Source organism: Xenopus laevis, chromosome 8L, assembly GCF_017654675.1.
Source record: "Xenopus laevis strain J_2021 chromosome 8L, Xenopus_laevis_v10.1, whole genome shotgun sequence".
NCBI classification, from domain to species: domain Eukaryota; kingdom Metazoa; phylum Chordata; class Amphibia; order Anura; family Pipidae; genus Xenopus; species Xenopus laevis.
Genome location: NC_054385.1, coordinates 49,140,792 through 49,155,227, shown reverse-complemented (window position 1 = coordinate 49,155,227; position 14,436 = coordinate 49,140,792). Strand labels below are relative to the sequence as shown.

At 34.5% G+C, this 14,436-nt stretch overlaps 1 protein-coding gene across 3 annotated transcripts in view; it reads right to left on the bottom strand.

Moving 5' to 3' along the window:
• Window positions 1-12,130: 12,130 nt before the first annotated feature.
• Window positions 12,131-14,436, bottom strand: part of aff2.L (AF4/FMR2 family member 2 L homeolog) — a 352,995-nt gene continuing 350,689 nt past the window's right edge. For all 3 annotated transcript variants that reach the window (XM_041572755.1, XM_041572754.1, XM_041572756.1), the window contains one exon: window positions 12,131-12,484. In XM_041572755.1, the coding sequence (XP_041428689.1) occupies window positions 12,363-12,484 (122 nt within the window). In that variant the 3' untranslated portion in view covers window positions 12,131-12,362. The remainder of the gene's footprint in view (window positions 12,485-14,436) is intronic.

Sequence of the window (14,436 nt, the reverse complement as noted above, 5' to 3'; positions counted from 1 at the left end):
TTCGCCCATCCCTACCGATAACCTTTAATGAGAAATAGCAAAATGTTGATTATATCTCATGCACCAAATTTTGACTTTTATGCACAATGTTGATAAAAATGTATAATGTCAGTGAGCCAGTCCCTAAATATGCCTATAATTTGCTCACTACCTCCCAACATATACTTTAATGGCACATATACATAGATACACATAGGAGATGGCCAAAAAAAGGAAACAAAGTGCCAATATTTTAATAAAAATTTTATTGGAGCATTTTTTTAAATAATCTGTTGTTCTGGCAGCATAATTAATCCCTCTATGAGAGAAACAGACATACCAGTTTTGACAACATTATCAACATTATTTATACATAGACATTGTAATTAAAAAAAAATGAGCTTAATCCCTTCTCGGTCAAAAGAGCCATCAACGTCACTCTTTGTGCCATAGTTTTGGCCCTTCTGGTAGTTTAGGGAGCATAACCATTTTTAGTATTTGAAAGGTTAACAGACCCCCCAGCCTAAAAACAGTTAAATGTTTATACATCGGTATAACAGGAATTATTTTTCCTCAGGAATAAAATGTAAACCAAAAAAAGGCAAAGTTGTGCAACACATTAAAAATACAATGCAAATCAGGCAGATTACAATTTTTATACATTTAAAGCAAAAAAGAGTCCCAAACACTTTAACTATACAACATGAAATTTGCTCAAACATTATAACAGTTAAGGTCTGTACAAAACATTTTAACTTACGAAACCTTTACAAATAATAACATGCTCTTCAAAACAAAGATACCTTGTGGAATTACAAGTGTGTATATGGGTTCAGCTCGAAAAAAAAAAAAAAAAGATTTCTTTTTTTTGAAATACATTAATGGAGGAAAAACAATAGAAATGAGACAAATAACACTTTCTTAAATAAAGACACTTTTAGTTCCTAAAAGGAGAAGTTGGTGATACTGATGTGTAAATGATGCGAGTGTATCACAAAATACTCATGTCAAAAAATCACTTATAGCGACTTATAAAGCATTTTGGGAGTTTTAATATTATTTGGAGAATTCTCATCTTCCCTTAAATTAACACTGTATGCCCCTAATTTTTTTTATATAAGTCGCTGAATACAGTTGTATGTACAGAATGTTTTTGGTAATTTTAAAAGAACCTAAAAATATTTTTTCCCTAAATGTATTTATTAGTCATATAAAAACAATGAAGCTGTCACATGGCTTTTAGAGGAGTTTAAAGGGAATTGGCTTATTTTGAAAGCTTTTTTTTCTCTTCAGGTACTGTATGATAGAAAAGGTTATGATTCCACCTGCCAAACATTATATAAAATCCCCGAAGAATTAAAGAACCATTAAACCTTACACTGGATATAAACAACATACAGATGGAATATTCGAATGCATACAGAAATGTCTGCAAGTTAATTGACTCAGAATATGTTTGGGGATTGATTTTAGTAAAGATCTGTAATTACTTAGTTCATTTGAATTATTTAGATTCATTTGATGGCCAAACGCATGGTGGAGACAACCATGCACTTCTGCAAAATAAATATACCTTTGTATTACAGCATGCATGCTGGCTGTACTAGGATTCAAATGGAGGCTCAAATGAATAGAATGATTGACATGGGCAAAAACACATTTCATCTGTTTAACCCCTTATAATTGACTTTCCATTTCCAACAAAGAGAAGTTTGGCAAATGGCTATCATTAGATTGTTAGTATATGTTACATATACTGGTGCTCATTTAAATGGGAATGGGGGTCATTGTACACAGCTGCTATACAACTGTGAACACTTTTGGTTCTTCCACTTACAAAGCCTAGATCCAACATGGCCATAGTAGAACTGCACACTAACTGCCATGATCACAATACAATCCGGAATTCAGGTTTCTGTCTACAATTAGTAGGGGTGGAAATCTGCTCTTCCACATAGGAATAAGGAGTAGAGACCAGCTGTATGGTGTTCAAGTCATGGAATGCCTCTATGTTCCACCTGGACAAACCTAGGCATTGATTTACTAACAGTAAACTGGCATATTTAGCAATGTCTCTCAGATTGTTTCTCATTAACTGGTAAATCATCTAGCATTCTAAAGAAACATGGACAAGACATAGAGAGCTACTACATGGCAACAATATGAATGTATATTTTGCACAATTAAGCTGATAGCAGGGGCCTATCAGAGGAAAGATTAACATACAATTTGCAATTTTCTTTTTTTCAACTAATACTTCCTAGACTAGACTTATTCTAGATCACAGAGACGATATCCTTAGCATTCCAGCTATACAGGAACTCCCAGCTTCCTCAGCAAAAACTAGAGAGCCAAACCCTGCCTATTCCTTGTCATTTCAGGAAGTAGGATGTACAAAGTTTGCTAATTTAACCCAAAAGCAGTGTATTGAGAGCTATGCAATATAGTCCACAAAAGATATAAAACTGTAAGTACATGTTTGGACCATACATGGCAACATATTCATCGCTGTTGAAAAATACTTTAAAACATTCAGAAAAATATATAAGCAAAGCTCCCATACAATCTAGAATAAAATATATGCCATTGCATGTACATCATTTGGATCAAAGTGGCCCAGCTAGCAATAAACTATGGACAATGAAGCACAAGCAAAAACATACCCCCAAGTAGGTAAAAATTACAATATGTAGATAATTGACAATGTTTGGTTATTTCTAAGACCCCCCCCCCTACAGTTCCCTTTATAAAAAAAAACAGAGCATTAGTATTGCCTTTGAGATGTTCTAGTAGAATGTATATATATATATATATATATATATATCCGGCTGGGAGGAACTGCTTATTATACAGAAAAACAAGCTGCCTATGAAGAGTTTCATTCATCCAGGTTATGATATAGAGTATCTAGTAGAATTATATCTAAACTGCTATATCTAGTAGATTTAACTAAATTGAAGTTGAACTGAATAAGCTGCTTGGAAAAGTCCAGTTGCTTTAGACTTAATTCTACTAGATACAGCTTTTCAGCTGTTTGTGGACAATTTGCTGCTTCTGGTTGCCAGGGTGAGTAGGACTGATCTATGGCTATGAACACCTTGCAGTTGAATAACATTTAGTACAGTTCATCTCTTTTTTTTATTTTTTTTTGTGCCTATTTTTTATCATATAGGGTAAAAATGAAGGAATCCATTTACCCTTCCCCTTTGCTACACAAACTTTATGACATCTATATGGAGCTACCAACAAGCACATGGTTTATAAGGTTTTGACATGTTCTCTAAAAGCAAAGCAGCCATGAAACATCAAAGAATGTAGGAATTTTCTTCATTATACCTATTTTTTGTGACCTCTTATAAATTATCCCTCTGAGCTCTTAAATGCTACGAGCTTCGTTCTTGTTATGGAAAGCTTATGGAATGTAGAAATCATTTTAAAAAAGCTTTAGAATTTCTTTGGTAAATAAGTACACATTTAATTATCTTCTTGCAGAAAAAGACTAAACCTCATAATCTACAAAAATTGTACTATATCTCCATAGACATGGTAAGGGCTGGTAAATTCCACAAAGCACAATTAAAGTTCCAGTGAGTTCATCTGAGCACTACCATGACTGTGGTTAGAAAAGTACCAGGACTCACTGGACCATGACAACATTTACAGGAATAACATTCATTCACAATTAATGGTAAAATACATTGTTATTTAAAAATAATTTATTAAAGGGCTAATAAATAATCTCAAAAATATCTCTTGAGAGTGAGTGATAGAAAAAAGACGTACATGTTCACTTATTGGCTTTGTACCTAGTAACAAACTACTTGAAATTTAAAGGTTGATTTTTCTGATTACTTCAAAAATTTCTGGAGTCTCTATAAAAATGAAAGTTTTACATTTTAATAAAAAATGTGACTTCTTAGCAAAGTCGCAGAGCTAACTCAATGCATGTTCGGTCACCCCAGGTCATCCTATCATATTCCGACCGTTAAGGCCTAAGGTAGGCAGGCCAGAAATATTATAATAAATATATAATGTATTTTTGTTCCTCACTACAGTCAGCTTTGAGACGTTTAGAAATAGATATGATAATCATGGCTTAGCTTATACTATCTCATTGGATTTTAATGCAATCTAAAAACTGCACGTCATTTCTCTGAAGGTACAGTTGTAAAGCCGTTTCCAACAAGCATAATTCATGTGTGCAATGTCAGCTATAATCTTTTAATATAAAACTGGCACATCCATCACGAACTAATGCAAGATACAACTGCGGCAGTTTTACCTTCTCTGCAAGTACACACTCATATAAATACTTCTAGGCATTTGAATCTTCCATGACGATAATGTGATTTGTCATGATTGTGCTTAGACTTTGTGCACTAATTTTACTGATATTATACGAGAAGGTTTTATTAGAATTTAGAATCAACCCCACTGCTACAGCTAAAGCAGTACACTATTTGAAATCCCCTTAGGAACGAAAAGACTAAAATAACTGAATTCAGACATTTTTACTGCTCACCAGGGGATTATAGATGTAGTCTGAATTGCATTAACATTATACTCTTGAAAATGTCTTGCTGTCAGAGTTATCTATTTCCAAATATATCAGCAAAAACATTGCATTCGCTCAGATGTTAAAGTTCTAATCAGCGCTGGTGACAACTGAAGCATTGTTTGATCCTAAAGGAAATGACCAGATATTAAGGCTGTCTTTGGTCAGACTCTAAGGACCCTTAAAACACAAAAAAATGCATCAGATGTTTTAGTGAGCTAAACTTGAATATATTATTTGTTTTTATAGAACACCCATCTAACTAGGAATCATTTTTGATAATACTCTTATTTCTGCAAGCAGCTTTGGCAGTTTGTTTTACAATCACTACTATAATTTAGTTTTCATTTTATGGTTCTGCAGAGACAGTCATGAATAGCATTTGGCCTCTGCTTACCTTCCTGTGTAAGAACTAGACGCATTGTATTCTATGCAGGCTACCAATTATCTGCTGTATAAACATGAGCTTTTGAATGGCTGCCCCTATGGCTACACAGCAGCGTATTTATATAAACTGTAGTCGAGATTCTGAAGTCAACACATCAGTTTTACCAGTATAGGGCAACTGTACATTATATTTTAATTTATTGTATTTACTTTCATTTGTTTGGTGTTACGGTTCCTTCAAGATGGTGTTATAACGAATTAAAGGCAGATCATTTGCTGACAACAAGTCATTAAACATGGAAACTCTTGTGAATTATAGTAGTAATGGAAACCCCATTTACTGTTGAAGATAGACAGGGGAATGTCAGCTCATTTTCAAACATGCAAACGTTACTAGGTCTTAACAACAGCCCAAATGAACTTCCAGTCTATCCCTACATATAAAATGCTATATAAGTATGTATCAAAAAATCTTATTCATTCCAGTTAATAAAGGTTTACCCCACTACAAATCCTTCTCTGGAAAAAAAGGCTGAAATATAGTTATATTTTACATGACATTCTTATGAACTTTCCAGAGAAATACAGGGTTAAGGCATGCATAAATGCTGCTTTACAAAGAACAGATTATATTTTCTACTTACCACAGTAAAATACAACACATAATACTGAATACTGGCATAAGGTTTATGCAAAAATTGGTGCTTTGCTGCAGAACGGCACTTAACTGGAAAATATGGAAAAAAATTTGCACACTCTAGGCACATGAATAACAACTGACATCAATACAGAATTAAAAAAAAGAGCAAATGTATCCACTCCAGAATGTTTTTATGCCTTTGTGAACAATTTCAGATGTTATAAAAATGAAAAATAAATGTTTTTCTCCCGGTAAGGTAAAATGCACATTACAAACACTATTGCATTTTATACTTAAAATACTGGCAGATTGACCATCTGGTCATAGAGTTATTTGCCTGCTTAGTATCTACAGTATTAGAGTGCCTATCAATTTTCATAACAGGGTGAAGCTGCCAAATATAGTCAGCTGACCTGACTCCTAACCAGGGGATCACAGGGCACCCTGTGCATGTGTATTGCAAATTATCCCACACACCAATACATTCATCAGCCAAGTATATTTTTTTTATCCGTTCATATAAAAATCCGATGTGGTTTTAATCGTATGAAATGATTGATCTCAAACTACACAAAGAATATTGTCAGCCAGTTAGGTGCTAAATGATCTCATATCTGGCTAAGCGGATCTAGTCACTCACGCTCTCACTCAGCCCAAAGAAAGAGGGCAAAGGAACTAGAATGACATATATAATGCCTTTCTAACCTTTTTATAGTCATGAATTATAATATGGCTTAACCAACACTAAGGGGCCCATTCATTAAGTTCGAGTGAAGGAATAGAAGAAAAAATGCTTCGAATTTCAAAGTGTTTTTTTGGCTACTTTGACCATCGAATGGGCTACTTCGACCTTCAACTACGACTTCGAATCAAATGATTCGAACTAAAAATCGTTCAACTATTCGACCATTCGATAGTCGAAGTACTGTCTCTTTAAGAAAAACTTCGACCCCCTAGTTCGCCACCTAAAAGCTACCGAACTCAATGTTAGCCTATGGGGAAGGTCCCCATAGGCTTGGCTAACTTTTTTTGGTCGAAGGGTAATCCTTCGATCGTTGGATTAAAATCCTTCGAATCGTTTGATTCAAAGGATTTAATCGTTCAATCGAACGATTATTCCTTCGATCGTGCGATCAAAGTATTTGCGCAAAATCCTTCGACTTCGATATTCGAAGTCAAAGGATTTTCATTCCCCAGTCGAATATCGAGGGTTAATTAACCCTCAATATTCGACCCTTGATGCATCTGCCCCTAAAACAAATAAGCAAAGAACAGCGAATGGAGGCTAATAACTCATCTACTTCATTCCCCTTCCATTGTATTTGATTATTTTTACATAAACATTGCAAAGTTGGCACTTAAACTTCACATCATTTTTATGATGAATTTTATACAGATGCCCAATACACATACAGTAGTCACAAATAGAAACTATGCCCTGTCAATGCCTAAAGATCCACCATTATCCCTTCAAAGCTACTGCTGAGTTTACTGTACAAAACAACTTCCCAACATGATTGTAATTTACAATAAAAAAAACTCATAAAGCACAATGCACAGAATCAGGTCATGGTATTGCACCTTACAACAAGCACCGAGGCAAAAGCGCATGACACATTTAGGAGCATATAGTACAATTAAGAACTGGTTCAATAAAAAGTGGTCTTGATATGTTTGTTTCCAGAGTTATAACTGAAAAAGCAATTATTATATTATTCAAACATGCCTGTCTGATAATACAGTGATCACTGGTATATTCTAAAGGGAACCAAACGCAAGATGATTAGAAGGCAGGTTTTTTTTAAAATTAAGTCTCACTGATAATAACCTGTTGTACTGTACAGTCTCACACCCTTCACATTGGCTTTAAAAGATCAATTATCTGTTGAAATATTCTCTTTAGGATAAATTCAAATTAAGTTGGCCCTTTCATGAAGGAGAGAACCAGCGTATATAAGATAGATAGCTTCCAATCGGTATTTTGTACCACCTTTCCTTTCATTGGCATAATGGTACATTGCTGGTATCTGAATTCTTCATGAGTAACTGTCTTAAACATTTTTGAACATTTTGACTGAATACGCATCACATTTTGAAGTAATTTCAGCATTTTACCTCCATAATGCCAATGCTTGGACACAGTGGAAGACTTAAAACATTAAAAAATGAGAATGCATCCTAAGATAGTAGCTGGTAATCTTTCCTTGAAAATGACATGCAATGATCAGAAGAATTGAGTTAAAATATTAATATTATCATTATATAATTAACAAGTATTTATAAAGAGCTAACATATTCCATAGTAGTGTGATTTACCACATTAAAGCCAATGACAAGAGAGAGAGATTATGGATTTTTTTTTACTAAAACTAGATTTTTCCCATTTGTTTTTATTAAAACCAAGTTAACCTAACTTCCATCCATGAATTGAGCAAATTTATCATAAAATAAGATCGAAAAAGTTGGTGCGGAAATAGTCTCGACCAAATCGTGCGACAATTCAAATCAAACTTTTTCGAATTTGACCAGCGCAGATCACGGTGTCAAGAAACATCTTCAAATTCTGCCATTGACTTCTACATGAGCTCGACAGGTTTTACAGATTTGGATTTTTAGCAGCTTTGGAGTAAAATAAATTTCCCAAATTTCTAGTTTTTTTTCCCGATCTAAAAATGTGAGTTTTTCCCCTTTAAAAACTCGACCAGAAAAAATCAAGGTTTAATAAATAGGACCCAACGTATATCTATATTTCACTGGGGCTGTGCTAAGGGAAAGCTTAATATAACTTAGTCAATCATGCCAACTGAACAAGCTACACGGAATGCAATTTTGAGATAATTTTGAGTAATCAATACTGGTGTACATTTCACATTACAGAGCAACAGAGCCTTTCCAAACAGACTGATATACTGGTTGCTAAAACCTCACCACTGTTGTCAGCATAACTGCACACTTAAGAGCCAACCAGAGAAGAGCGTAGCTAGTTTGATAATGGTAAATCTCTTAACACACTCACTTGGGTTTTATCAAGGTATAGTGAACTTTCAATCAAGTTATCAATACCCATTTATTGGTCTCATTCACTACCATTAGGCTTATTTTCCCTAGTGTATTAACCCTTGGCAAGTATTCAAATGTTTGCTTTGATTATTCTTACGGCAGCTAGCTGAACACAGCTAACCACTGATTGGTTGATATGGGTTACTGCCCACGTGCAAATTAGTACAATGGTAGCAAATGAAACAGAAACAGGTATGATACCATCAATGAGGTAGTATGTCCAATCAATGGGCATACTATATAGTTCATAAGCCTCCATACGTCCCATAGACAGTTCCACTAAAGCAACAAATGTCAGCTATCCCTATAATAATTCTGCCTGACAGAAAGAGTTAAGGCATGTTGCCTAACAAAAATTGTCTTTATATTTTTTTTCTGTATTACAAAAGTAACAGTAGCAGCTCCTGAGAAATCAAGATATGCAATAAACCACAAGCAAAATATATCTACAAACACTGAGCATTCCTGCAATGGGCAAATGGCAATGTGTGCTCTCTGATAGTAAAGTCATGAATTTAGGAAATAGATTAAAATAAAAATCTGAATAGTGTTCCTCAACATCAATTTTCTTAAGTCCCTGCAATTTTCTCTGCTCGCATCCAGTAATGGTAAGCTGTAACTTACCCTATTACAAGTTGGTCTGATCGGGTGCAAAAAGCATGTTTGGTTTCTGTAATGAGATTTTGAGGTAAATTAAAAATGTATTACTGCTTTAAAATTTCAGCTATTTTTGGTGGCTGTTTTTTAGAGGTAGCCAATGACATAATACTGAATCCTATAATACAGAAGCATGAGTACGTATAACAAATAATCTATGAGATGAATCTATTGACTTTAGTAAAAAGGCCCAATATGAGGTGTAAAGCTATACCGAAATACATAAATACACCAAGGCAAAAACAAAGTTAGGCAGTTTCAAATACATTGTTGTCTCCAAATTGCCAGCTGTAATGGTTTGGTTGCTTTTGGCAATGTAATCCAGTATTAGTAGCAATGTGATGATGATCATCTCGCAACCCCTTTTCTTGGAGAGGGCCACAAGGGTCACAGGTTAAACTATACTTTAATTTGACTGGCAACAAACTCATTCTGGTATTCCTAGTCCAAATGGGAGGAAAAAATCCCTCTATCATACTCTGGCTATACCCATCAAACTCCCCCGGTGAGATAACAATGGACCGACACCAGCGCCCAATTTTTTACTGCTGGCTTCTCTCTTTAAAGGAGCAACAACTTTCATGTAAAGTTACTGCTAAGTCGCCAAACCCACACCCTCATAAATGAACAATTTGCTTTTGAGAACTATGTGGAAGAATATCTTTTTGAGAACTAATATGGAAGCAGTGATCCTCAACCAGTGGCTCATGAGCTACATGTTGCTCACCAACCCATTTGATGTTGCTCCCAGTAGCCTCAAAGCAGGTGCTTATTTTTGAATTTCTGTTTGGAGGCAACTTTTGGTTGCATAAAACCAGGTGTATTGCCAAACAGAGCCTCCTGTATGCTACCAGTCCACATAGAGACTACCAAATAGCCTTATATTGCACCACCTAGAAATACTTTTCATGCTGCTCCCCAACTCTTTTTACATCTGAATGTTACTCACAGGTAAAAAAGTTTGGAGACCCCTGCCTTAATGTATGCATAGTACATTCCTTTCCTACACATTTGCTTTTGCTCAAAGTCATCAGTGCCATATAGCATAATTATCTTAAGATTAAACATCAAAAATAGAACTCATTTGGGACTTCAGTAGATGGGGTTATTTTTGCAGAAGTACAGGATCTGTTATCCAGAAACTCGGTATCCAGAAAGCTTTGAATTACAGGAAGGCCATCTCCAATAGACTCCATTTTAATCAAATAATATGAATAAAAATGGTTTACCTTTCTCTCTGTAATAATAATAAAAGAAAGTACCTTTTATTGATCCTTACTAAGATATAATGAATCATTGTTGGATGCAAAACAATCATATTGGCTTTTTTTATGTTTGAATTGATTTTTAGCATACTTAAAAGCTATGGAAAACCAAATTACGGAAAGAGCCATTATGTGAAAAACCACAGGGCCTGAGCATTCTGGATAATAGATCCCATACAGTATACAACAATTGTTTTTTTGGTTATTTTAACCAGTATTCTGGAATTTTAGTGGGGAAAAAAAAATCAAATGTGATATAGACAATAATATAGACAATACCTTTAACCTTTCCAGCTATGCAGTATATCGTTCTAGTAAGCCATTAAATGTATTTGTAATTTTTATTTTCTTCTTCAAGTTTAAGATCAATTTTACCTCGCCACTTGAAGCAATATGGCCACTCCCACATATTTGTACAAATACTAAGAGAAGGAATGGTATGGTGCACAGTGAGGCCCATAAATGGTAACCAGTGCAATCACCAATTAGTTTTGATCAACAGAAAGAAATACATGGGTAGAGCACTGGGGCAATTTAAATTGGAAGACACATCTACTCTACAAAAAGACAAACTTCGGGCCCTCTCAGACTCTCAGGATTACAAATCCCAGGTGGATCCAGGTAGCTATAGTCAATGATAACCGAAGGGCTGGGAGGTTGACAAACTATTATAAAGTATTGGAAAGCCAATGGTGCAAATTAATTCAATAATGATTTTTTTTTAATGATTGTCACTTAGTCTTTTGTTATGAAAGAGGTCAGTGGCAGCAACTTGTAGCTAGCCAGAAATAGGTTTTTATTGATTCTTATGATGAAATTAGGCTATAATTGCCAGGAAACAATAAACCCTATTTTTAGCATGCGACAAGTAGTTACTTTGATTTTCTTTCTGTGGCATAAACCTCAGTCTAAAAAGAGCAAAGGCTAGTTCACATATGTTAACCCTTTTGAACCCATTCATATGATAAACCTTTCTAAATGCCAGGAGACTAGCAACAAAATGCTTGTGACTAGAGACATTTCCAAATAAAATAGCTGAACTGTATTTCCATCTCTGTTCAATATAAGGAATCTTTACAAAATGTCCTACCATATTACATAGTCTGGCAAGATTACTAGCGAGTTGTCATTATTTCAACATTACTTACATCAGTCCAATAATTAAAGGACAAGTGTAATATGTTTGGCAGCACAGAGTTTTAAAATGAGAGCAGGTACTCATTTGGTAAAAAAACGGTTATAAGAAGCATTCTTACCACATATTAAACTGCTGAACTATTGATAAACTGGGTAACCTGCACATGTTTTCACCACGGTAATACAATATGTACTGCATGAAAAGTATGTGCCCTGGGAGTTTACCTTTATTATCCTATTATTTTTCCTTGTTTTACTAGTTACAGGTGCTTCACCTAATCCAGGACCACTTAAATTTATAGCACTTAGCTATTCTCAATAATACAATATTTGATAAGTACCCCAATTAAAGTGTTTTTATAAAACACTCTCAAACTGAAGACGTTTTGTTGCAAATCTTCACAAAGTGCATTCTGTTAAAGGCAGTGAAGACTAAAACAACATCTGTTACAAAAAAAAGTATTGTTTCATAAAGCACATAGGAATGAAAGATCCAGAAGACGCAAGGCATATTGAAAGGAGCGGAGTAGCTAATTCTACTAGTGAGCTGCCATTTCTGTTGACTTAATATACACTTCCAACAGACAAAATATTAAAAATGAAGTCAAGGAGATGAGTGGATTTCCACCAGTAAATGTCCATGCACTGGCAGAGTGAGACTCTGGTATGGGGGTAGAGCACATTACAACAAGTGAGATTCAATGCGCAACCAGTGAAGTCCTTGACGAACATAACGGACCAGGTAGGTCATAGAGCTGTGTTGTGTTAAAGGCTCCATCACTGTATCAAGGTCTTGAAAGAACTCTGTGAAATAAAAGAGACTGTTAATAATCTTGAAAAAATAACGGAGATTATGTAATTAGTTTAGAAGCAATTAGATGTTCAGAATTGTTAACTGATCAATTGATACAACAGGATGTCAGATGTCATGGAACAAACAACCATTTGTCCCGTGGCCTAAATAAACAGATCAGCGTTATTTAACTATTCACAAGTGGACAAATAGAATATTAACCACTTTCTGCTTGAGAATCAGATTGAGTTGACCTGTGCATTGACAGCTTACTCATAGATATTTACTTACAGAATTATGCAGTGCTTTTGTTGACAATATGTATCCCTCACTATAAACTTCAACCTGGAATCATAACCTTTTATAATCAAACCTGGAATCATTACCTTTTATAATCATTGAAGGGGCCATCCTTAAGCTTTTAGCCGACCAAAAATTAGAGATGTAAGAGTTAGATATTATAATGATCATTTTTTAAGATGCATTTACTGTTCTAATGAATGATTGTTTTTAAACATTTTAATGCTCAGGGCCCCATGTCCCAGACACCCACCTATAACAAATACCCATGATTATAGTCTTTACACTATATATAATTTTTGGGCTGATTAAAATGCTAATTTACATTAATAACTAAGTAAAGATACTTTTCATCTGACAGCTACAAAGAGTCAAATTAGGGACATGAATAAATAATTACATGCAATTAAATTAGAAAATTGTATGAATATTTCCTCATCAGTATAAATGGACATTACCAAATGGATATTGATTCCTCTTTTTAGAGGGGTTGAAATTTTCTCTGTGAGATGTAGTAGGGATAGGTTTCTTTTATCATATTACTTTTTGGAGAGGGGAGTGGGGACAGAATTTCTTCTGTAATATTTTGGGGAGGGTAGAGGATTCCCTGTGTAATACAATAGGAATTCTTATACCATTTATTAAAGATATATCAATGCTACAGCATCAAATATTGTACCTAATGCATTAGGCAGGTGGTTTATAAATACTATTTAGGCGATAACAGGTAAAACTAGCCAGCCAGGTAGGCTGAAAAACTAGGTTCTGTGGCCTCAGCTCATGTGCCTAATGCACTTTGTCTTATGTACAGTAGCATTGGAAATTTAAACTTGATTTTTAAATACTTTTCTGGAAGCCTGTGGCATTAGACTGATGTTGCTGTCTGTGTAGAACAATAACAAATGGAGAGCTACAGGCTGGATCTCCATATGTTACACAGACTATTCAATATATTTGATATTCATTCCCCCCACCCCATATTTAGTTATCATTGTTTATGTTCCTTCTATATACCTTTACATCAAACAACAAAACACCTACAATGTACCATCTAGGGGCACATTTAGTTTTGAGTCTGTAGTTCCATCATTCTCCTGGTTTTATTTATGAGGGGGGGGTACCTCATATATTAATGCTGCTTAGAAACAGTGTACTTCATCCATGTAGAAAATAAAATTCTTTCATTTTAATATATTTCTGTTCGGTGTAAATAAGACTAAAGAACCCGTTTGAGGATGATGTTAATTTTAGTGGAAAGCTGAACAATAGCTTAAATAATAGAGCAAACAAACTGTAATAACAAAAATGCATGCTATAACTTTCAAACACAAAACTCAAGGTGTACATTACATTTTAATTAATGCCAAGCAAGATATTTAGCACTATAACACACTGTGCTAATTACTATATTCATAATATTTCAGTTTAACATCAAAACATCCTACTGCGGAAATGCTTCTAGCTTTGAATGGAAATTTTAACAATTGTGCATAATGCCTATAATTATGTTATTAATAAGATGCTGTTTGAGATTAAGCCAGTAGAAATTATTTTTTTTCCCTACATTCTTAAAGGATCCAATGTAAAGTGTTCAGAGAAATGTTACAGTATGAACAGGGAAAAATACTGTCAGTGCAGCACCTTTATCAGCACTGCATATTTA